The sequence below is a fragment of the Perognathus longimembris genome, chromosome 18 (assembly GCF_023159225.1).
Source record: "Perognathus longimembris pacificus isolate PPM17 chromosome 18, ASM2315922v1, whole genome shotgun sequence".
Classification (NCBI taxonomy): Eukaryota; Metazoa; Chordata; class Mammalia; order Rodentia; family Heteromyidae; genus Perognathus; species Perognathus longimembris.
In genome coordinates, this window is record NC_063178.1 from 27,308,911 (window position 1) to 27,331,213 (window position 22,303).

At 38.1% G+C, this 22,303-nt stretch overlaps 1 protein-coding gene across 4 annotated transcripts in view; it reads left to right on the plus strand.

The window, feature by feature from the left end:
* The window catches only part of Nebl (nebulette), a 310,643-nt gene extending 289,490 nt beyond the window's left edge, over nucleotides 1-21,153 (plus strand). For 3 of the 4 annotated variants that reach the window (XM_048367951.1, XM_048367948.1, XM_048367949.1), the window contains 2 exons: nucleotides 16,710-16,816; nucleotides 19,769-21,153. In XM_048367951.1, coding sequence (XP_048223908.1) covers nucleotides 16,710-16,816; nucleotides 19,769-19,945 — 284 coding nt within the window. In that variant the 3' untranslated portion in view covers nucleotides 19,946-21,153. Of the gene's footprint in view, nucleotides 1-301; nucleotides 452-16,709; nucleotides 16,817-19,768 lie in introns of all 4 variants that reach the window. The other variant, XM_048367950.1, reaches the window with a different exon arrangement.
* The last annotated feature ends 1,150 nt before the right edge of the window (nucleotides 21,154-22,303 follow it).

The following is a 22,303-nucleotide window of genomic DNA, read 5'->3' on the forward strand; positions in this document are numbered from 1 at the left end:
TCTGATTTTATTTTTTTAATTTAATTTTATTGTCAAGGTTATATACAGAGGGGTTACAGTTACATACATAAGGTAACAAGTACATTTAGATTTTAAATGCTTGCAAATAAACTTCCAATCCTTTAGGTCGTGAACAGTGCATGCTAAGGTTTGGGAAGAGTTGACTAGGGCCATGTAACAGCCAAGATTTGGGATTATTATTAAAAAGGAATTGTTTCCCTTCTCTGGTATTCACTTTTTAAGTGATTTTCTTGTTTTTTCAAATCACTTATTCACATTTCTGGGTGTTTCTCCTCTATAGAAAAGGCGAGTCAATATAGGAGACACCGCTCTCGATCTCATTCCAGCAGCACTTTTGGTACAGGTCTGGGAGATGACAAGTCAGAAATTTCTGAGCTCTACCCTAGCTTTTCTTGCTGCAGTGAGGTAACACGACCATCTGAAGAAGGAGGTACACACCACAGCCACTTACGTCACCAGAGTGTCCCTAATGTATTTTGCACCTCTGCACAAACATTTAATTGGAGATATAATATTAAGTTTAGAAAGTTGTCTTTTACTTAAACCACTAATTTGCATTTTGCATGTTATTTTGTGTGTGTGTGTGTGTGGTGTGTGTGCTCGTGTGCATGTGTTTACGTGTTCACGCACACATTTTATCACTGTTATCACTGAAAATGCATCTGTAATGACAAAATTGACCTTGGGATTTGTAATGTGAATGTCTCACAGGAGTAGTATGTGATGAATATGCACAGTCTCAGTAGAGTTCAGCATAATCTGTATCTGATTTCCATTAGGAGAGGAAAAAAACAATCTCATTGTAATATTTGAGTGACTGAGAGGACATTATGTATGAGTGTGGGTTTAAATATCAATATAAATGTGTAGAATGAATTAGATCTTGCCAAAAAGAAATCAATGATAAAATTTGGGGCATGTTTTTTTTTCCAAATGGAAAATAACTAGTCAGTGTTAGTATCTTGGTCTATTTTATATGCCCACCCTTTCCTGAACCTTTTCTCATTCCTCCACTTAAGTTGGTGGATTGGATCTACAACTTCCAGTGGATTTCTTGGAGATGCTAAACTGCTGATAAGGCTGTTATTAATAGCTGGGGCAAATACTGTCCCCCCGCCCCTCCGGTGGAAGTTGGGTTTTGATGCAATGAGAAAGATGAGGGGACTGAAGCCTGTAAGACCAATAAGAATACTCAGTGGCCTGTAGTATTTGGTTGTCTCAAACCACATCTATGGCCTGGTGGTCAGGATATTGAGCAGGGGAGGAGACACTAGACTTGAGTACCAACACTTTGTGGCTCTAACTCAACAGTGACAAGAAAAGTATAGAAAAAGAATAAGAAGTATCCTAAGATAGTTTCTGTTGCCTAACCTAAAGGCCATACATTCAAATGAACTCTTTCTCTTACTCATGAGAAAGTTCTGAAAATGACCTTGGAATTAAGTGGTGGGCAGCTACGAAGCCTTTCTTTTACAATAGAGGATATTCTGACTAAAGCAGAATGTTTTCTTCATTCACATTTGGTTTTCATGAACAAATACAATCCTTTTCTAACGTTGACTTTTTATCATTGTTTTAGTTGTATTTTTTTCTCATGAGATTTTTCTCATCTTGCTTTGATTGCTTGATATTTTTATTCTCTTATGCAATTATTTCAGACTTGGTAGCCTATTTGCCAATGGACTCGGTTACCAAAGGGTTTTCATTTTTACATTTCTACTGTGTTACTTTGATTAATTACAGAGATTTCTATTTAAACTTCATCCAGTTGTGTTTTGATTCTTGAACAGTATTGTTTGGAATGATCTTTATTGCCTCCCAGGATTAGATTAGCTCAACTTACTTTTCATGTGATACTTGGTTCCCTTAGTGGAAATCATCCTGATAGTTTCTGCTGATTTCCCTGGGAGGTTTTCTTTCATCTTGGGGTTTGTTTTCAGTTCGCTCGCTATGATATGGTCTGTCTCCTGTAATACTTCGCATGTCCCTGGTCTCCCTTAACTTGCTGTTTGGTGTTGTGAGTGTGTCTCTGTGTGTTTACAGTCGCTTGCATCTGCAGTCTCAGCTAGTGTTTTCACCCTTCTCAGTTTGAACTTGTGTTCCGTTTGCCTTCAGGTGTTTTATGTGTTTCTATTTTCCTCTGGAGCATGAAAGGGAGGGTGAGGGGAATGAGAAACAGATGCACTTTTCAAAATAGACATTTTGAGTTTTTTGACCTTGTGAACTCTTCCCATTTTTGCTGGGAAAGTAGCTTATTGGAATGACCTTGGTTCTGCCTTCACTGGCTGAAAACAAGTTTCTGAATCCTCTAGAGTTTAACCCGGCCTAGCTGCGCTGTGCTTGTTGTGCTCCATTCCATGGCATTTGTCTTCAAAGAGATGAGGTTGGAAGAGAAACTTCTACACCCTGAAACTCTTGGCCCACTGTCCCTAGGATATAACCATTGGATAGCCAATTGGTGTTTTGTGACACCTGTAACTCCATCTGTTCAGTTGCCATGTATCTAGTCTCTCCGCCATGCTGGGAGAAGGCACAAAAATACAGGGAGTTTTTTTAAAGAACTCATCATATACTGGTGCATGAATCAGATGCATAAAATCTTTGTGCTCAGAATGGCATTGTGATGGCATATTGCCTAAGGTTAGAGTTACCCTAGCAAAGAAATAGATAAGGAATGTTTTAGGCTGAAGAATGGCAAAGGACAGCATAAGACATTGGTATAGTCTCATGTCTTTTGGGCCTAGCCTAGGGGCTTTGTGGATTTTGAAGATGCGTTCCTGAAGAGCCAGAGCATGAGCAGCACTGAGCCCCTCTGCAGACACAGGGGTCAATTGGATGTAACCTTAGCTTGCTTTCCTTAGTCTATGCTGCAGAAGATTTATTATTCTTTAGATCTACAGATAAGTGGGGCTCTTCCTCGAAGGCCTCATTCACTCTAGGAGCTTTGCTGAAAATTCATTCTGCATTAGATGAGTTAGATTCTGCCAAGAGATTTGATTCCTCGGGCATCAAGAAAACAGGAGGCCTTCTTAGCAGCCTTTGAGAGGAGCTGATATTACAAAACAACATTTTGGATGTGATTGTACACAGCATAATCCTTGTGATTATTGATGTTTGTCATTTATGTAAAATAACAAACATCTAAACCAATGCACCTTGCTACTTTTAACTATGGCCAGATTCCAGACAAAGCATCTGACTGCAGGATGCTTAGCAAGCATCTTTCCCTCATGTCTGAAATAAGAATCTTTTTTCCTGAGCCTCTGCCACTCCCAAACCCCACTTGATCTTGTCTTTGTGTTTGCCATCTCAGTGAATGGCATGCTCATTTACCCTATTACTTGAGCAAAACACTGAAATCAAATCCCATCCATCTTCTCGTGCTACACCTGGAACCCATATGTAAGGCTGATGAATGTCTCTGTCTTAAGAAATATATCTCTCTACATACCCAGTTACTTTTTACCCCTGCCACTCTCCCCTGAGAGAATCAGTATCCCATCTCAGGGACACTGTAGGGATCAGATCCTGTCTTGTAAGTACTTCTTCCCTCAGGGTTTTGGTTAGCTTACTTATACCATGCATCTGTCTGCAGTAGGAATACAGAAACTCAAAGTGCCCAACAGAATTCTGAAATCCCGCCTTACATAGCATGGCTTCTTTTTCACTGTGCTCAGGAACCACATAGAAAAAGAGTGGGGAGAGCTCAGTCAGTTGGTGAATAGGTCAAGGAAGGAAGACAATACAAGAAGAGTCCCTTACAATCTAGTTTGTGACAGAGATCTTTGGGTGAGGTCCTAAATCCTCAGAACAACAGCTATCATTAAATGGCAGACTGACTATTCAATCAAGAAGAGAATATTACCCACAGGTACAGTGTGATAAAAATATTGCTCTGTTTTGAAAGTGATGAATATGTGTCTACCAGAAGTATTTGCAAATCTCTTTTGGTCCAAATACTGTCCACAAAGTCAAAGACTTTTGTTGGCATTAACATTTTCTGTTCATTTATTCCTCTCATTGAGGATTTATGATTTATATATGGCAATCTGCCCCTGCTTCAGGCTTATTTTTTAAATCATGAGTGCTGTTTTAAAATTAAGAAGGCACAGTAGTTTTCTAAAAAAAAAAAATCACTCTTGGAGAAGAAACCCTAGTACACCATTGGTGGAAATGTAGATGGTGGTAGCCCTGATGGGGACCAGTGTGAAGCTCTGTTGATATGCCATGCGATCCAGCAGTTCTCTTCTGAATGCACACCCAGAGGGTATGAAAGCACTACCTCTTGAAGCTGTCTGCATTCCCATGCTCCTTGGAACATTGTTCATAGTAGCTAAGAGATGGAAACAAGCTAAATACCTGTTGGTGAATGAATACAGAAAAGGAGGAATAAGCCAGGGAATACCATTCAGCTTTAAAATGGGAGATCCTACCATTTGCCACAACACGATGGATCTGAAGGACAGTGTGCTGAGTGAAATGAGCCAGACACAGACAAAAACATGGCAAATTTTATCTTATATGTAAAATTTTTTAATTGATCATGGGGCTTGAACTTGGAGTCTGTCTGAATACCCTCCTTAAGCTCTTTTGCTCAGGGCTAGTACTCTACCACAGTGAGCCACAACGCTATTTCTAGTTTTCTGGTGGTTAATTGGAAATAAGAGTCTCATGGACTTTCCTGCCCAGGATGGGTTTGCACCATGATTCTCAACCATTTGAGTAGATAAGATTACAGGTGTGAGCCACCAGCACCCCACCTGTAAGAAATATTTTTCTGAGTACTCTTTTTTTTTTTGTCTTTTCTTTTTTTGGTACTGGGGATCGAACCCAGGACATTGCACTTGCTAGGCAAGTGCTTTGCCACTGAGCTACATCCCAGCCCAAGAAATATTTTTTTAAAGAGTTCAAATACTGAGATGGAGAATAACACTGCAGTTACCAGGGATAGGAAGAAAGTGGAAATTGTTCAGAATCAACAAATCTGGAGCTGTAGTATACAACGTGAAGACTCTGGTTACTAGAATTGTGCTAGGGGTTCTACTGTATTCATGCTCTTATATATAAACAACTGTGGAATGACATTCTGCTTCCTTCTTGCAGTCATTTTACTATCTATATGTATTCTATAACATCATGTTCTAAACTTTAAATACACAGAATAATTACATTTAATTTTTTACTATTTACCTTTTCTTTTTATTATTATCTTAAAGTAGTTGCACGATAGAGTTGCCATTTAATAAAGCAGTTTATGACTCCATCTCGATCAAGGTTACCTTTTCAACATTCTCACGTGTCCTTACCTACCGACCCCCTTCCTTCACACAATTTTGTAGGATATACATTGGATTCTTGACTATATTTTCTCCACTTCTCTTCATTCATCTACTCCTCTCCTCTTGATCCTACCCCACTCTTTTTTGAGTATCTGCATCCTGGTGTTTATTTTGCTGAACTTTGATTTTGCCTTTCTAAGGAATTCCAATATTTGAGTTCTTCTTTGAGTCTACCATATTGCAATTAATGCATTTGTGTAACTTGCATACTACCCACTGTATTTACTTCTACATTTATAAGCAACATCTAGCTTCCACATATAAGAGAAAACATGCATCCTTTGTCTCTCTGGGTTGGCTTGACTTACTCCATTTAACATAATTTTTTCCTGATCTTTCCATTTCTTTAAAAATAATACAGTATCTTTCTTTCTAATTAATGAGTAAAATTCCATCATGTATATATACCACATTTTCTTTATCTATTCATCCATTTGAGGGGCATTTGGGTTGATTATATAGGGAAACAAAACACACTTCTGATTTAGGGATGCCCATTTTTGTTTAAAATAAACGGGTGAGCATTTCTACTTTAGGCAGAATTTTAATTTTATAATTGCTGATTAGTAACTTTAACCCCATCCCTCACCTCACATCCAATTTCTTCCTAATCTGACTTTTCTAAAGAAAATCCTTTACCAAGTCTCAATTCTGTATGTGAATTATTTTGAGATTGTCATTGACAAGTTTGTTAACTATTAAAAAAAAGTGGTGTTAATAGTCAATAGGAAAATGAATTACAATTTCTTTATAATGTAAATTCCAGTTTACAGGATACCACATGAGTATATTTAACCATCTGTCTGGCACATACAGTCTACAAAAAGCACATGTTATAAACTGTGTGAAAATTTGAGTTCTATTATTCCCCAAGAAAAAGTGTCAGGTTTTTGATTGAATTTGAACTCTTTAGAGAAACTCATATCTTTCTTTCTCAGTAGGAATGGAATGAAAGAAACATCTTTAGGTTTCTGTTCTGAGTGTGAAGTTGGATACAGGATCAAATACTAATGAATAGCACTTGTCCCTGGGTGCACATGTGTCTTTCATTGATATGCCAAGATTAAATCAAAGGGTCCTGGATGCCTATGAAGAATAAACATCTGACACTTCAAGTAGCAAACAATAAAACATTTAAAGTGTGTTTCCTGTGAGGCTGAGAGGACTGGGAGAAACAGGTTTGAATGCTAGGAAGGATATAAATGTGGCCATGGCATATATGTGCAATGAGAAGACTTTGGGGGAAAAGCTTTATAAATTGCAAAGTCGCATGCTTCATGAGAGATTCTCTCGTCTTTCATCATCTTGAACATGAGCCGTGAAAATGGATATAGGAACATTGAGTTTTATGCATCAGAACTGGTGCTCAGGTTTGGATGGCTAACTGGATGTACATATTTACATATATTTGAGACTTTAAGGGGAGTGATATTACCCCTGCAGTGACAAATTTTCCGACTTCTCCCACTTTCCATTTCAACCTGGCGCCTCATTGTCCTCTTAGGTGTGTGAGTTAAGGCAATTGGAGCCTGGCATTAGAGGAACTCTAAAATTTCTATGGTTGTAAATGATATACCAGCAGCAGTTGGAGTATTTTTTATTGAGTTTCATTGTTTTTGTTTGGCTATATCTCAGTTTACCTGGGTTCTATATCTTCTGCTTCTTGCCTCAGGGCCATGTTTCTCATTCTTTATTGTCTATTTTAATTCCTGGTTGTCTCACAGTACATTTTCTCGACATTCTGGTCCTTGCTGGCTCTTGGTCATTATCATATGGTATATATTTGACCCAGGTATACTGATAATTGCCTATTCATCTGTCTGTCTTGCTTTTACTTAGCTCCTGTCTGCATATCCTTAAAATTGTATGCATTTGATCACAATGACTGGTTTCGGTGACGGTCCCTATTTGACAGTGATGCTTCATACTCCTGTGTTTTTCTGGTCCGAGCCTAACTGAGAGAACATGGACTCTGTCAGAGCCAGATGGTCAGTTACACCTTCATTTTCTTAATTTGTTTTGTTTTTGTTGCCAGTCCTGGGGCATGGACTCAGGGCCTGAGCACTGTCCCTGGCTTCTCTTTGCTCAAGGCTAGCACTCTACCTCTTGAGCCACAGTGCCACTTCCAGCTTTTTTCTATATATGTGGTGCTGAGGAATTGAACCCAGGGCTTCATGTATACAAGGCGAGCACTTTACCACTAGGCCATATTCCCAGCCCACACCTTCATTTTCTAATACTTCATTTCATGTCAGGGACATGAACACTAAGCTTTGTCTCCATGATGTATACTGTGGCTTGTCATGAAGAATATCCAATATAAAACTGTATTTGGGAACTCATGATTGGCAATAGTCCCTAAGAGTGAATATTCGAATCCAAATGTTCAAGAAAAACTAAGGATACAGTCCAGGCTTTAGTCTTTTTATTTTTTATTTATTTTTATTTATTGTCAAAGTGATGTACAGAGAGGTTACAGTTTCATACGTTGGATACATTTTTTTTTTCTTTTTTGCCAGTCCTAGGGCTTGAACTTAGGGCCTGAGCACTGTCCCTGGCTTCTTTTTTTTGCTCAAGGCTAGCACTCTGCCACTTGAGTCACATCGCCACTTCTGGCCATTTTGTATATATGTGGTGCTGGGGAATTGAACCTAGGGCTTCATGCATAGGAGGCAAGCACTCTTGCCACTAGGCCATATCTCCAGCCCCTGGATACATTTCTTGTACTCTTTGTTACCTCCTCCCTCATTCTCCCCTCCCCCTCCCCATTTCCTTCTCCCCTACATGAGTTGTTCAGTTGATTTACACCAAACAGTCTTGCAAGTAATTGCTTTTGTAGTTGTTCGTCTTCTTATCCTGTGTCTCTCAATTTTGGCTTTAGTCTTTTTAAAATGCACTATGCATGTCTTGCCATGTGCTTGTGGCTCCGTCCTGTAATCCTAGCTACTCAGGAAGCTGAGATCTGAGGATTCCAGTTCAAAGCCAACCCAAGTAGGAAAGTCAGTGACTCTCTTATCTTCAATTAACCACTCCAAAGTCACAAGTAGAGCTGTGGCACAAGTGGTTGAGTGCCAGCCTTGAGTCTAAGAGCTGCGAGACAGTATGCAGGCCCTGACAATATATTCTACGTATTGCCCAGTAAGTATTTTTAGAATGTCTTCTGTAAGAGCATAATGGAATTTCTTTCACCATGCAGGAATAACAGGTCTTCCTAGAAAAGACTGATTCGTCTAACATAGCAGTAGTATTCACTCAGGAAATTGGGCTTTTTTATAGGCTGGTGCTTTGGTTGTGGTATAATTCAAGTCTGCAAGCTCCTCCTAGTGACTCAGTTACACAATGGAAATAGCATCTTTGCATACCTGTCATTCTTACATTCTCTATTGCTTTAATCCATATTATCCATCATTTCTTTTTTTTTTATTATTTTGCTTTTTGGGGGGTTGTGCACCCACGTGTGTGTACACACAGATACACACCCTGTGGACTTGCTGCCATGAGAACATCATGAAAGACTCTGATTCCAGGAAGGAATTCATTTCTCTTCTGCAGTCATGATCCTGTGTATGTTGGTGGTTTGAATTATTCTAGTTACAAACCAGAGTTTTATTCTGGCCTAGATAGCTAAAATGGGAAATAAATCTTGAGAAGATAGAAACATTGCAAGTCGAAATTCAGATCCTAAATATAGGAGCCAATTGGTTATATTACTTTCAAGCAGAGCAGTGGAATTTCTTACATTTGAAGATAACCCATTATACTTAAACCATATTATGCTGAGCTCAGTTCTGTCAGAGAACATTTAGAGACTTATTTTTTTTTCTAGAGAAAACCCAGTTAGCTTTGGAATCAAAATGTACTGCTTTTCTGGGCTTGTGAGACTAGTCAAATTTCACTGTCAAAGTAATTCAAATATAGTGCTAAGATTTTTAGTAGTATGGGGGAATATTTTGGAGTTTTAATATAACATTTTAGAAGTACTTGAGCAAAAAGTAAGATTCTATATCAAAAAATAACTATGAATAAAGGGCTGGAGATGTGAATACCTACTTAGGAAGCTTGAGACCCTAAGTTCAAACCCCAGTACAACCAAAATAAGAGCTCTTACTAGATTATAATGCATAAATGAAATATTAAATGCAGTGTGTGTCTCTGTAGTTGAAAAAGTAAAAGGCCTGTATATATACTTTTGCAATTGACAAATGATAATCTTGAAGTATCCAATTTATTTAGTTTATACTAACTTGATTATTTAAAATTTGGAAAGAAAATGGTTAGATCACCTCCTGGATTTACTTGTGTTTGCAACTAAATTCTCACTTCCACTTTGGTAACAACGTTTTAATCCTCCTTGTTTTCATACCCATTCCAAGGAAGAATGTTTTTCAGGCAGCTAGGCAAAATTACCTTATACATTGTTAGGTGCCATCATTATGGGGGTTGAAGTCACAGTAGGGGATGTGACACTGAATGTATCCTGAAAGTTATTCACACAGGATACTGCTTGTTGCCTAGCATAACATAAGGTGGTATTAGCAATGGGAAGGGGAGACAAGGATCTCCCTTCCCCCTCTCTTTCTTCCTTCCCACTTCTTCCCTCCTTTTTTATCCTTCTCTCCATCTTCCTAGAGACTTAGAAAACTTCAAAAGGACTCACATCCATCTCAAAGCCCAGGAGTATACTATTTCATATTGTTTGAGTTTACTTTTCCCAAAGTTCTGGCACATTTTATCAACACCCCCCACCCCCACTCCTTATTGGATTTATCCCAGGAAGATTCCCACCCATCTCTAAGTCAAGGTCAACAGAGTACCCAGTGCATGTATGTCAAGCCTGACTTGCTCATCTCCTCTGGCAATTAAGCACCTTTCCTTTTGCTTTTCTCTTTTTGTCACTTCTGTCTGTCCGAAGAGTGGACCTGCTTGTGAGTCTTCTAATCGGGACCTCATCAGTTCTGGAAGGTTCTCTGCCCTCCAGAGTGCAGTGCCTTTACACTTTCAGCACCCATACTGGTTAAGTGGAAATGGATCTTACACTATCTTCTCATTTCTCCCATAATTATTTTGGTGTAGTGTAGTCAAGAATTTGGGCAATGGACTGAGATTGTTGGCCCTAAATCCTGGCTCCCACCTTGCTGTGATAATTTGACTGCGTTGTTTTATGTCGACGATCTGTATATTCTCTCTGCAAAGTGAAGACTGTGGTGAAAATTGTGTTAGCTAAATCAAGTGAAGTGTTTAATAAGGGCCAGACATATTCTGAGTAGGGGAATTGAATGCCCCCAAATTGCCTGAGGCTAAGGTATTCCTGGGAAATCAGACCTTTACCACTGTCCATATCAAGCTAAGTTGGTCCTTCTAGGTATAAGCCTTTAATTTGTATTATTTAGCTTTTTTTGTGCATATTTTCTGTCTTCTTAACTGCAGAGTCTTATGGCACATTTGCTCCATTATCATTTACAAGGGTACATACCTAGTGTGTAGTTATATATATATGTATATGTATATATACATATATATTTCATTTTCTTAAAAGAGACTATAAGAAGGCTAAATCACGGGTCAACAAAATCAACACCAGGAAATGGGTCCTTGAAAGGGGTGAGTTGGGATCAAGGGGAGAGAGGTAGATGAAGAGAAGAGAAGAAGGAATAAAATGCAGTTGAAAATTCAATGCATATCCTACAAAATTAAGAAGAGTGAGGAAAGGGGTGAGTTGGGAGGGAGAATGTTCGAAGGTCTGACATGGACTGAGACACACTGCATTCATGAACTACTTTGTTCGATGGCAACTCCTTTATACAACTACTTAGAGATAAAAATAATTTAAAGAAGAGACTGTAGGATCACTGTAATATGAATGTACTACTGCCAAAGAAATGTTCACTGAAGGATTAAAGTGATAACTTTAATGTGATTTATTTAGTGCTAGTCCTGGGGTTTGAACTCAGGGCCTGAGAACTATCTTGAGCTTCTTTGTCTCAAAAATAGCGCTCTACCACTTGAGCCACTGTGCCATTTCCAGCTTTTTTCCAGAAAGTCTCACAGTTTTGGCTTTGAACTGTGATCCACAGATCTCAGCCTCTTGAGTATCTAGGATTACAGGCACGAGCCACCAGCAGCCAGCTTATTTTCACAGTTTATCAGGAAAGACCATCAAACTAAAACTCAGTGATGGTGGTACATGTCTGTAACCCCAGTCACTTGGAAGGAGGAGAATTTCGATCTAAAGCCAGACAGATAAACCAAACAAAAGGAGGGCATGGCTCAAGTAGTAGAGCATTCGCTGAGCATGCGTCCTTGAGTTCAGTCACTGGTCCTGCCCCAAACAAAACAAGCAAACAAAAAGAAAATGGCAAGTGTGATAACTTACACCTGCAATTTCAGCTACTTGAAAAGGATCATGATTCAAGGCCAGTCAAGCAATTATTACGCGACCTCATCTTAATAATTTAAAAATCTGTGTACTGATTCAAGCTTATACTATCAGCTACATAAAGGGAGAGTTAGGGGGTTCCATCTGCCCTAAAGCAAGAAGGGCTACTAAAACATGGCTCAAGTGATAGAGCACTTGCCTAGCAAGTCCAAGGCTCCTTGTCAAACCCCAGTATTGCCAACAATAAGAAGAAGAGAAAAACAAAAACCAAACAACAACAACAAAAAACCCAAACACCCTCCTCCTCAGAACAAACTAAAAACCTAAAAAAAATTCTGTCTTTTTTCTATTTTCTGTAGGGAAAAGAAAAGCATTTTCTATAGAGCTAAGAAATCTGTTAGGTTAACGAAAACTCAGTGACATGTTTCTAAGCTGTTTGAGCAAGACGGTTGTGTTCTGATGTGATCTACCAGTCTGCAGTTCTACCTCCCTCCTAAATAGTATAGAGAGTTCATTATTCAACAAGCACTTTCAAATGTTATGCTCCTAAACATTTTGTCTTTTATCACTTCCTCTCTGATCATCTAAATAGTTTTTCTAAAACTAAAGCACAGGCAAAATCTTATTGAGGTCTCTGACATGCATTAGTTGCTAAAGCTTTTAAAATGTTAGAAAATGATGACCCTCTTTTCATTGTACCCTGTATTCTTCATTGGAATATTTCTAAAGAATGAGTTTTCTCCATGTTCTGACTTAATAAATTGTAGGTCTTTGAGGTCTCACGAGAAAGATTCTCAAGTTATTTTCTCAATTAATGCTATATCTGTAGTGAATAAAGCCATTTTTTTTTGGCAAGTGGACTTGGGCTAGCTATTGTGGGCCTTCTAAGCCTGTACCCTGTTTTAATACTTGGAATCTATACTGTGCCTTCCCCTAGCAAAGAACTTGTTTTGTTGCAGTCTTGGTCTCTGCTTGGATATTACACAAAGTAGGGGTGACACTTTCTGGAGATACTTGCAATAATAAAGGATCAATATACAAAGTTCCATTGACAAAAGTGTCCTGAAATAATCCTCATTTTCCTGTGTTTCTCCCCTTGTGGGGACATTCTTCATCATGGATTTCCTCCCTCTATTGTTGTGCATTCTTTGATTCACTTACTTTAATCTTTGCCTATTAAAACACATTCCTGCTTTTCTCTAGTTTCTGATTTTTAAAATGCTGTTAAAAATATTTACTTTAGCCAAGTGCAGGTAGGTCACAACTGTAAGCCTAGCTAATAAGGAGGCCAAGATCTGAAGGGTTATAATTCAAAGCTAACCCAGGCAGAAAAGTCTTCCAGACTCTCTTCCTAGTTAACCAGTACAAAATTAGACTGGACGTATGGCTCATGTGGTAGCGTACCACTGTGAAACATGTGAGACCCAGAGTTCAAGCCTTGGTACTGGTAAAAATAAATCAACAACGTGAAGAAAATGTCTTCTTTCCTTTTTCATTATCTGTTTGAGCAAAAAGCTCACACCACAATACTGTCTTACTACCAATTAGCACAACCACCTTAACTACTCAGTTCTTTATTTTAGTTTTATCTTCTCCATTTAAGAACAAACTTTCAATGGAGAACATTAGTATTAGCTAATTGAGGAAGAACTATTATGCATCAGAAGAGACATTTTGGTTTTATAAGCATTGCAGGGCATTCCAAATAGAGCCTGAATTGTGTGGTCTTTCTTTGGTCCACTTCTGGATCTTGGATCAATAAATCTCAGCAATGTGAAATGAAAGTTGCATCGCACTTCTGTGTTTTGTTGTTGCCTTAGGATAACAAAAGCTTTTGGAAAATATTAATGTTATGGAAATAAAAAACAAACTGTCAAACTCAGCTGTTAAAAAAACCACTGAACTTTCATCATCATCCATCGGAATTTTTACTGATAAAATCTGACCACTAATTTAATAAAAGGACACTGTTGTCTTTTTCTCTATAAGAAGTCCTTGGTTGTTGCAAAGTTACCTTAACATCTAGCTTTTTCAAGAACAGTTTAAAGTCTAAATTTCATAGAAAAAAATCTCATAGAAGAATAGTTAGCTTTCAATTGAGTTTATCATAACCTGAACTTTCAAAGCTATCACCTTAAATTTCCTTTTGCTTGTTTCAAAAAAATTATTCTTAATGTAGCATAACAAGAGGAAAGCAATGTTCACGTCTCTTTTAAAATTGGTGTTTCCTTTTACCCAGTTCTTTCCTCTGGGCTCTTGGTTATGGTTTTCACAGCCCTAATAGGAACCTCCTAAAAACTCTTTCGTTGCACTAGGTAGAAGGTAGATAGCAAGGTTGTGTAGCCCCAAAGGAACCTTCATTAAGTAGTTCAGGGAAATGAGATCAGTGAAAGCATGCATACTGAATGAATTGTACTCTGTAGTGGCTGCTTCTCAATTCCTTCCCTGTTCTCTACCTCACACCTGCTCAGGACCAACACCTTCCTACCTTTTTTACAGAGTTAGCAGTAGCTCTGAAAGGTGGATTTGAGCAGTTGAACACATTCTAAAATACCCAATTTTTGCTGGGCTCTGATGGCTCACACCTGCAATCCTAGCTACTCAGGAGGCTGAGATCTGAGGATCACAGTTCAAAGCCAGCCAGAGAAGGAAAATCCATGAGACTATTACCTCCAACTAACCACCAGAAAGCCAGAAGTAGATCAGTGGCTCAAAGTGGTAGGGTGCTAGCCTTGAGTGAAAGAGTTCCAGGGCAGCTCCCAGGCACTGAGTTCAAACCCGACAACCAATAAAAAATAAAACCCAAGAAACAAAAACAGATTTCAAAGGCCCAAAAGAGAAGAATAATAAGTAATGTTTTTCAAGTGTCAATATTTACGGGGACAAAATTGGGGTTATGATGTATAAATGAAAGCATAAATGTATCACAGACTCTGGGATTGCATACTTTTCATTGTCCTTTTCTGAAAGATTTTCTCCCTCCAACATATTTTAAGCCCACTGTGTTTAACTTAATACATAAAAATGTAAGATTCATAGTAAATATTGGCTAGAATTTATTTTTCTTTTAAATAAATAGAGATATTCTCTTTAATTTTTAAGTAGACTCAAATATTAGTTAGTGGAGAAAGGACTAGTTTCAATGATTAGAAACAAGCTTCTGACTAGCAAAGCATTGATGTAGGCATTTAGTTGGAAAAACCCTGCACAGCCAGCCATTGTTTGTTTGTTTTAATTTGGGGAAAGAGCCAGTGGTTGAGGACCCACCAGTGTGACTGTAGGAGAGCAATTGTTTTTATCATTCCTATCATGCTGGTATGCCTTGAACTTGAGCTTGGTAGACAGCCATGACTTACAGTAGAGGTCATGGAGACTTACTGTATGATCACAACATATTCAGCTTCATGAGAGAAGGACTAGCACTTTTAGCTTCTCATAGAGAAAGGCCTCTTTTACTCAGCTAAGACAAACAACTTAGATATTTATGAAAATTTTATCATTTTTTTCTTCATGAGTGGGTTTCAACAATATCCTCGACATCTCTTGACATTAAATATTTAATTGAGTCTGTAATCTTAAAATACTGCTGTTTTCAGAAGTGTTTGATGTTTAATCATGGTTTAATAATGAAAATACACTCCAACTCAGTAAAGATATTGGCAAATTCTCCTTAATGTCATATCTGAACAGAAAATAAAATTTGTAACAACAGTAAATTCACTCAAGAACTACTAAATACAGGTCCCATTCAACCTAATGACATTATTATCGGGACAACACAGCACTATATTATAATTTTCTGATTATTAAAGTTCTTTAATGTATTGATGTTCTTATGTATCATCAGAGCAAAGTTGCCATTTATTAAATATTAATTAGTTATAATGCTTAAGAATTTAATCTGTTTCTTTCATCATAAAACTGTCCTGAATAAATCAATCCATTATAAGTACTTAGTCAATCTGATTAAACAAAATGGCAAACTATTATGGACTTAATAGTACATGTACAGCTTTAATAAATTATGTAATTATTCAAAATATAATAAAGAGAATACTACTAAATTACCTTTGCTTCTATTTCATGCTTCTGATTATGACCACTAAAACACATAAACACACATCTAAGTATACATGATTTTGATTGTGTGTGTGTGTTTAATCTAGCTTCCTTGTTGGTTTTTGTGGAAATCAGAGTTCATTGTAACAGAAATTGTGTCTTTTGAATGTCTTAATTAGAAGTAAGGATAGGACAAGCTGAATGAATACCATTTTTTTTTGCTTTTATTTTTCACATGGGAAGCTGACTATGACATTCTTTAAGTTGTCTATTTTCTTAGAATTTAATAATAAAAAAAAACACCCTGAACTTATTTACTTAGTCTTGATTATAATCAAAATGAAAGTGGGACTCTTGTGTTCCAAATTAAGTTTTCTTCAACAGGTACAGACTTTTCATTGGCGGTTGAACAAACATATATCTAAATTAATGTTCCGTTTACAGTCTTTGTTAACACTCAGTTAACCGCTAAGTACCCATCATGTATAATGATACGCGCTCTGTGTAAACCATGATATTTTCTTACTGATTGGGCAATCCAATTAAATCTCTTTCAACTCCAATTTTTACTTTGGTAAGTGTCTTAAAAGAATTATGTGGCCCAAACAACTTGTGATTGGGGATTTTTTTTTTGTTTTGTTTGCATTCTTTGGTTGTTTTGGTTTTATATAACCTCTATAATAGAGCAATAAAACATCTTAAAAATATAACTGCATGATAAACTGGTTTTCTATTGATGCCATTAATGACTGCAATTGGGACTAACATAGTGATTGTTTGCAGTGTAGCTCCTCATATTCCAGCTGGCACTGAAAAGGTAGAAGCCATGCACATGGCACGGCCTCATGTTGAAGGGAGGGGAAGGAGTATGAGGAGATAATTTTAAGGACTCTTCGTGTGTGTTCTGTGTGCAGCACCTGTCCTTCCTGGAGCTTACCAGCAGAGCCATTCCCAAGGCTATGGTTATATGCACCAGACCAGTATGTCATCCATGAGGTCAATTCAGCACTCATCAAATCTAGTAAGTATGGGTTTGAAATGTTCCTTTAGGCTAGAAGTATAGTTCAGTGGTAGAGCACTTGCCCAGCTCTAGGATTAAGGTCCTGGGTTCAATCTCCAGCACTGGGGATAACAAAAGGTGTTCTTTCTTGTCTGATATTCCCATTTCACCACAAAAATGTAAGTACACATAGCATCGAGTTTAATTGACTACTGATCATTTTGTCTATGAATAAGTGATTGCCTGTTGCCATTTATATATAGCTTCTTTAGAAAAAGTACAAAACTTAGAGAGCTGAAGAGTTGAGAAAGGAAAATATTAATAAGAATTAAAACAATAAAGTATAAGATGTCTTCTAGTATATTTTTTATGATTGGTGTTAGCCAATTATGATCTTAATTTTGCCCTAAAAAGCTTCAGATATTTGATGGATGTTTGTCATTAGGGACACAAAAGCCTAAATATCGGGGCTGGGGATATAGCCTAGTGGCAAGAGTGCCTGCCTCGGATACACGAGGCCCTAGGTTCGATTCCCCAGCACCACATATACAGAAAACGGCCAGAAGCGGCGCTGTGGCTCAAGTGGCAGAGTGCTAGCCTTGAGCGGGAAGAAGCCAGGGACGGTGCTCGGGCCCTGAGTCCAAGGCCCAGGACTGGCCAAAAAAAAAAAAAAAAAAAAAAAAAGCCTAAATATTCTCAACACAAAGACACAGTGGATCTCTGAGATGGTATGTCTGCTCATTACCTGACTGATCATTACTGTTGCATGCATGTATAGAAATGCACCTATTAAAATATCAATGTAAAAATATCAAATCCCCTTTATGGGAAATATTGGAATACTGATTTATTCCTTCAGTGTCATGTTTGAAAGCAATATGTGCAAACATCTGGTCATACTTGCTAAGTCATACTGTAATTCTTTTTCTTGGCCCTGTACTGGCCCTTGGCTTTTTAAATTTTTTTTTTTTTTTTGCCAGTCCTGGGGCTTGGACTCAGGGCCTGAGCACTGGCCCTGGCTTCTTTTTACTCAAGGCTAGCACTCTGCCACTTGAGCCACAGCGCCACTTCTGGCCGTTTTCTGTATATGTGGTTCTGGGGAATTGAACCCAGGGCCTCATGTATATGAGGCACGCACTCTTGCCACTAGGCCCCAGCCCTTTTTAAATTTTTAAAAAAATTTACTTTTATTGTTATAGTGATGTACAGAGGGTTATAGTTACATATATCTGGTAGTAAATAAATTTTTTGTCATACTTTTTACTCCCTCCCTCATTTTGCTCTCCCCTTCCCTCCCCCCCATGCTTCTCCCCTGAATTTTACAGCTAATTTCCAATATATTGTCTTGTGAATATCTCTGATGGGTTGGTTTGCCCTTTATCCTTTGTCTCACCATTTTGATGCTCCCTTTTCCTTCTCTAATTCAGATAAATGTATGTACAATACCCAGAGTACCATAATAAAATACAGTGACAACAGGGGCTAAACCTTAGGAAAGAAAAATGAAAGAAAAAAGAAACAATTTTCTGTAGTACATTGAAAACAACAACAAAGCAAAACTTCTTTGATATTCCACCTCATACCCCTAGAATGGCAATTATCAAGAAAACTAATAACAACAGATGCTGGTTGGGATGTGGCCAAAAGGGAATGGTATTACATGTTGATGGGAGTGTAAACTTGTTCAGCCACTCTGGAAAGCAGTCTGGAGGTTCCTCAGAAGACTAAACATAGAGCTTCCCTATGACTCAGCAATCCTACTCCTGGGCATTTACCCAAAGGATCACAGACAAGACCAAACTAAAGCTACCAGCACAACTATGTTCATGGCAGCACAATTTACTATCGCTAAACTATGGAACCAACGTGGATGCCCCTCAGTAGATGAATGGATCAAGAAAATGTGATACATATACACAAAGGAATTCTATACTTCTTTCAGAAAGAATGACATTGCCCCATTCAAAAGGAAAGGGAAGGACTTGGAAAAGATCATATTATGTGAAGTGAGCCAGACCCAAAGAAACATAGATTCGATGGTTTCCCTCATTGGTAATAATTAGTTTATGTCTAGCATAGTTCTAGTAGAGGATCACAATAGCTCAATAGCTATGTACATATGATCACATAAAATGATGCTAAGCAAAATGGCCCCTGGTTTTTGTTGAATACTTAGATCTAGGTCAATCTTCTCAACTGTAAGGTAACTTTAATGACTCCAAGGCTCTTTGTGTGCCAGCCACTTTCCTCAATCAACAAATACACTTGATTTTGAGACTTACTGATTGTTAATATTAGCTAAATCCTTAGCTTTCAATTATAACAGATGTAGGAAAATTCAATTAAAAAATCTCTCATTACCAGATTTCTGAAAATAGGCACATCAACATTCAGAATGTTTATATATATATCCTTTTAAAAATCACTGTTATTTTAATTATGTTTTGCATATTATAAGAGGAAACAAAAATTATGAGTACCTATACAGGAAACATTAATTTTTCTCCACTTGGAGGACCAAGAATCAATGGGATTGGGATCTGTCTGTCTCTATAGCAGGCCTTATTCTCTAAAGAATATGGGACAGGGGAGAATCTGTGAATCTAAGCTTTCTTGAATGACTCTGAAGCCCCAATGGAGGTGTGAAGGAAGGTCCACTTTACTATTTTAAAGTGGAGTTGTTGTCAGACGAGCCCTTGTATGTATCTTTTTCCTCATTTTCTTTTCCACTTATTCTACAGTGTGTCCTCACCTCTACTCTGACACTCCAATCCTATGTCTTTCCTTGGCTGAAATTAAACTTGAGATCAGCACGGTGAGATGCTAGGCTCTATCTGGTTTAACAGATTTCCAAAAACAGGCATGCTTTAAACACCTTCTAGATATTGTATCATGTGTTGATTTGCTGGAACTGGAAATGGTCGCTGTGACTCTGTTGGTGCTCACCATGAGATCCTTTCCTTCTTTCCTCAGAGGACCTACCGGGCCATGTATGACTACAGTGCCCAGGATGAAGATGAGGTCTCCTTCCGGGATGGCGACTACATCGTTAACGTGCAGCCCATTGATGACGGCTGGATGTACGGCACCGTGCAGAGGACCGGGCGGACGGGCATGCTCCCCGCCAATTACATAGAGTTTGTGAATTAGTTCTTTCCTCTTGCCCTTTGAGCTTTATTCTCATGTATTCTACACTTAACCTTTTTAAAAATATAGAGAATACTTTAAAGACAACTCGGCAATTATTTTCCAATAACATATACCCTTCCTCTGACAACTAGATTTGCAGGTACTAGGAAGAAGGAATGACTTCTGGGCTGAAAAACAGCAGCATTTTCAGTAATTTCTGTAAACAAAACCATTAGGTCTGGAGACCTGGTGCTGCTAATTGTGTTCATGGTTTCCTTTGATTGGCTATTGAATCCCTCTGGGAAATGTATTTTTGTAGACTTTAATAGAGATGTTGATTGTCCCCTAAATGTCACTGTGTATGAATCTGCTTAGCTGTCACTATGAATCACTGAAATCCAACTCTCGTAACTCAGTAACACATCTAATAAATTAAAAAAAAAACACCTGTTTAGCTTTTGAGTCATTAGGCAATTTCAAACTCTGGTAAAAATTGCCTAATATAATAAATATAAGCAATGGTACAATGAGTCTGGGTAAAATTATATTGATTGATGGCCTTCGGGGACCAAACAGGAAATATCCTTGTTCCCTGGGTGGACTGTGTCTATTTATTTCTCATCTGTATCACAGCTATCCTATTCTCCATTTACATTCTGTGGATCTAAGCAATTGCTTGGTTCCACAGAATGTGAGGACCAAATAACTTCACAGCTACTCTTGCAAAGGGCAAAATTTGATGTCATCTGTATTATTTCCCTAGTAGCCTTCGCCCTGTTGCATGTCATGTGGGTTCGAGCTTCTGTAACATAGGCAGTTTCCTTGCCTGTTCCTGTTATTAATCCCAGCAGTGGGGCTCCTGCCTCCAAGCCCTTTCCCGTAGTTGCCAGATCATCAGGAAAACCTATTCTGAAAAGTTGCTTGAGATTTTCCTGCTGTATTGCACTCTAGTTTTGAAGGACTAACACTTTAGAAGAAATACACATATACTCTCGTAAATAAGTGATTTAGGTATTTACTGAAGAGCTTTTGTTGACTTAATGCTGCTGTTGATTTACAAGTGAAGGAAAGATCACAGGAACCAGTGATAAAATGAGATACAGAATGTACTGATCACAACTTGGGTGAACAGAAGTGGACTCCACAGGGGAGTTGGCTACACTATTTTCTTCTGGAAAACAGTATTGGGACTCTGGGATCCAAATGTAGCCATTAAAGACTAGTGAATGGAAAAAAAAAACTAAAAACCTCCCTTTCCATTTTCTGGTTTTTGTTCTTAAGTCATCTTCAGAGGATGTGGTAGGAATGTTACCAGAGGTTGTTCAGTTTACACTGAACGGGCCATTCACACAAAGAAAGAAATCAGAGTTGTGTGTTGAGTATCCTTGCAGTCACCTGGTGGATTTCCAGCCATATGTCCACACATACAGCCCTTGCTTGTGAAATGTCACCCCCATTTTTTCCTGATGTCCTGTGGTAGCTCTTGTGCCATTCTGATTGTGCCCTTTTTCATGACATATAGCAGAGTAGCATTGGTGAAGGATGGGATTTGCAGCAATGCGCTGAGAAAAGCTGTTACAGAAATGCAATAAGACATAGGGATCTAAAGATCCTTTTATAATATATTCAAGAAAAGACCTTCTATGATATATTCAAGAAAATTCACAAAACAGCCTGCAAAACACTTTCTATTGAAAGGGTAACTAATCCAACAGTCAGTATACATTTTTTTTTTTTTTTTTTTGCCAGTCCTGGGCCTTGGACTCAGGGCCTGAGCACTGTCCCTGGCTTCTTCCCGCTCAAGGTTAGCACTCTGCCACTTGAGCCACAGCACCACTTCTGGCCATTTTCTATATATGTGGTGCTGGGGTATCGAACCCAGGGCTTCATGTATACGAGGCAAGCACTCTTGCCACTAGGCAATATTCCCAGCCCCCAGTATACACTTTTGAATATTTTTAGTTTCATATATTAGGTTAATATAGCAAAAGAAACTTTCTTACATGTAGCTGTAGCTACATTAAATTGAAAAAACAAAAATTTAGGAAAATAACTAGGAGTGTAACAAATTACAGAATAACAAGTCTAACCAATTTCCATCATTTAAATGGCCAGTTATGACTAAATTGATTGACTCCATGTCTGATGCCTGCACACAGAACTATAAATTGAACTTGTAATAATTTTGCTAAAACCCGTGCATCCTAAACAGGGACAGTAAACCTGCCCAGTAAATATGTCTTTCTGTTTCCACAGACTGTTTTCTTTTGTATGTGTGTGATTATTTATAAAAAGAGTAGTTGTTGATGAACATTTGGACTAATTATAGGACAGGTACAATTTTTGAAGCTCAAAAGAAACTGACTTGTAATTAGGAAG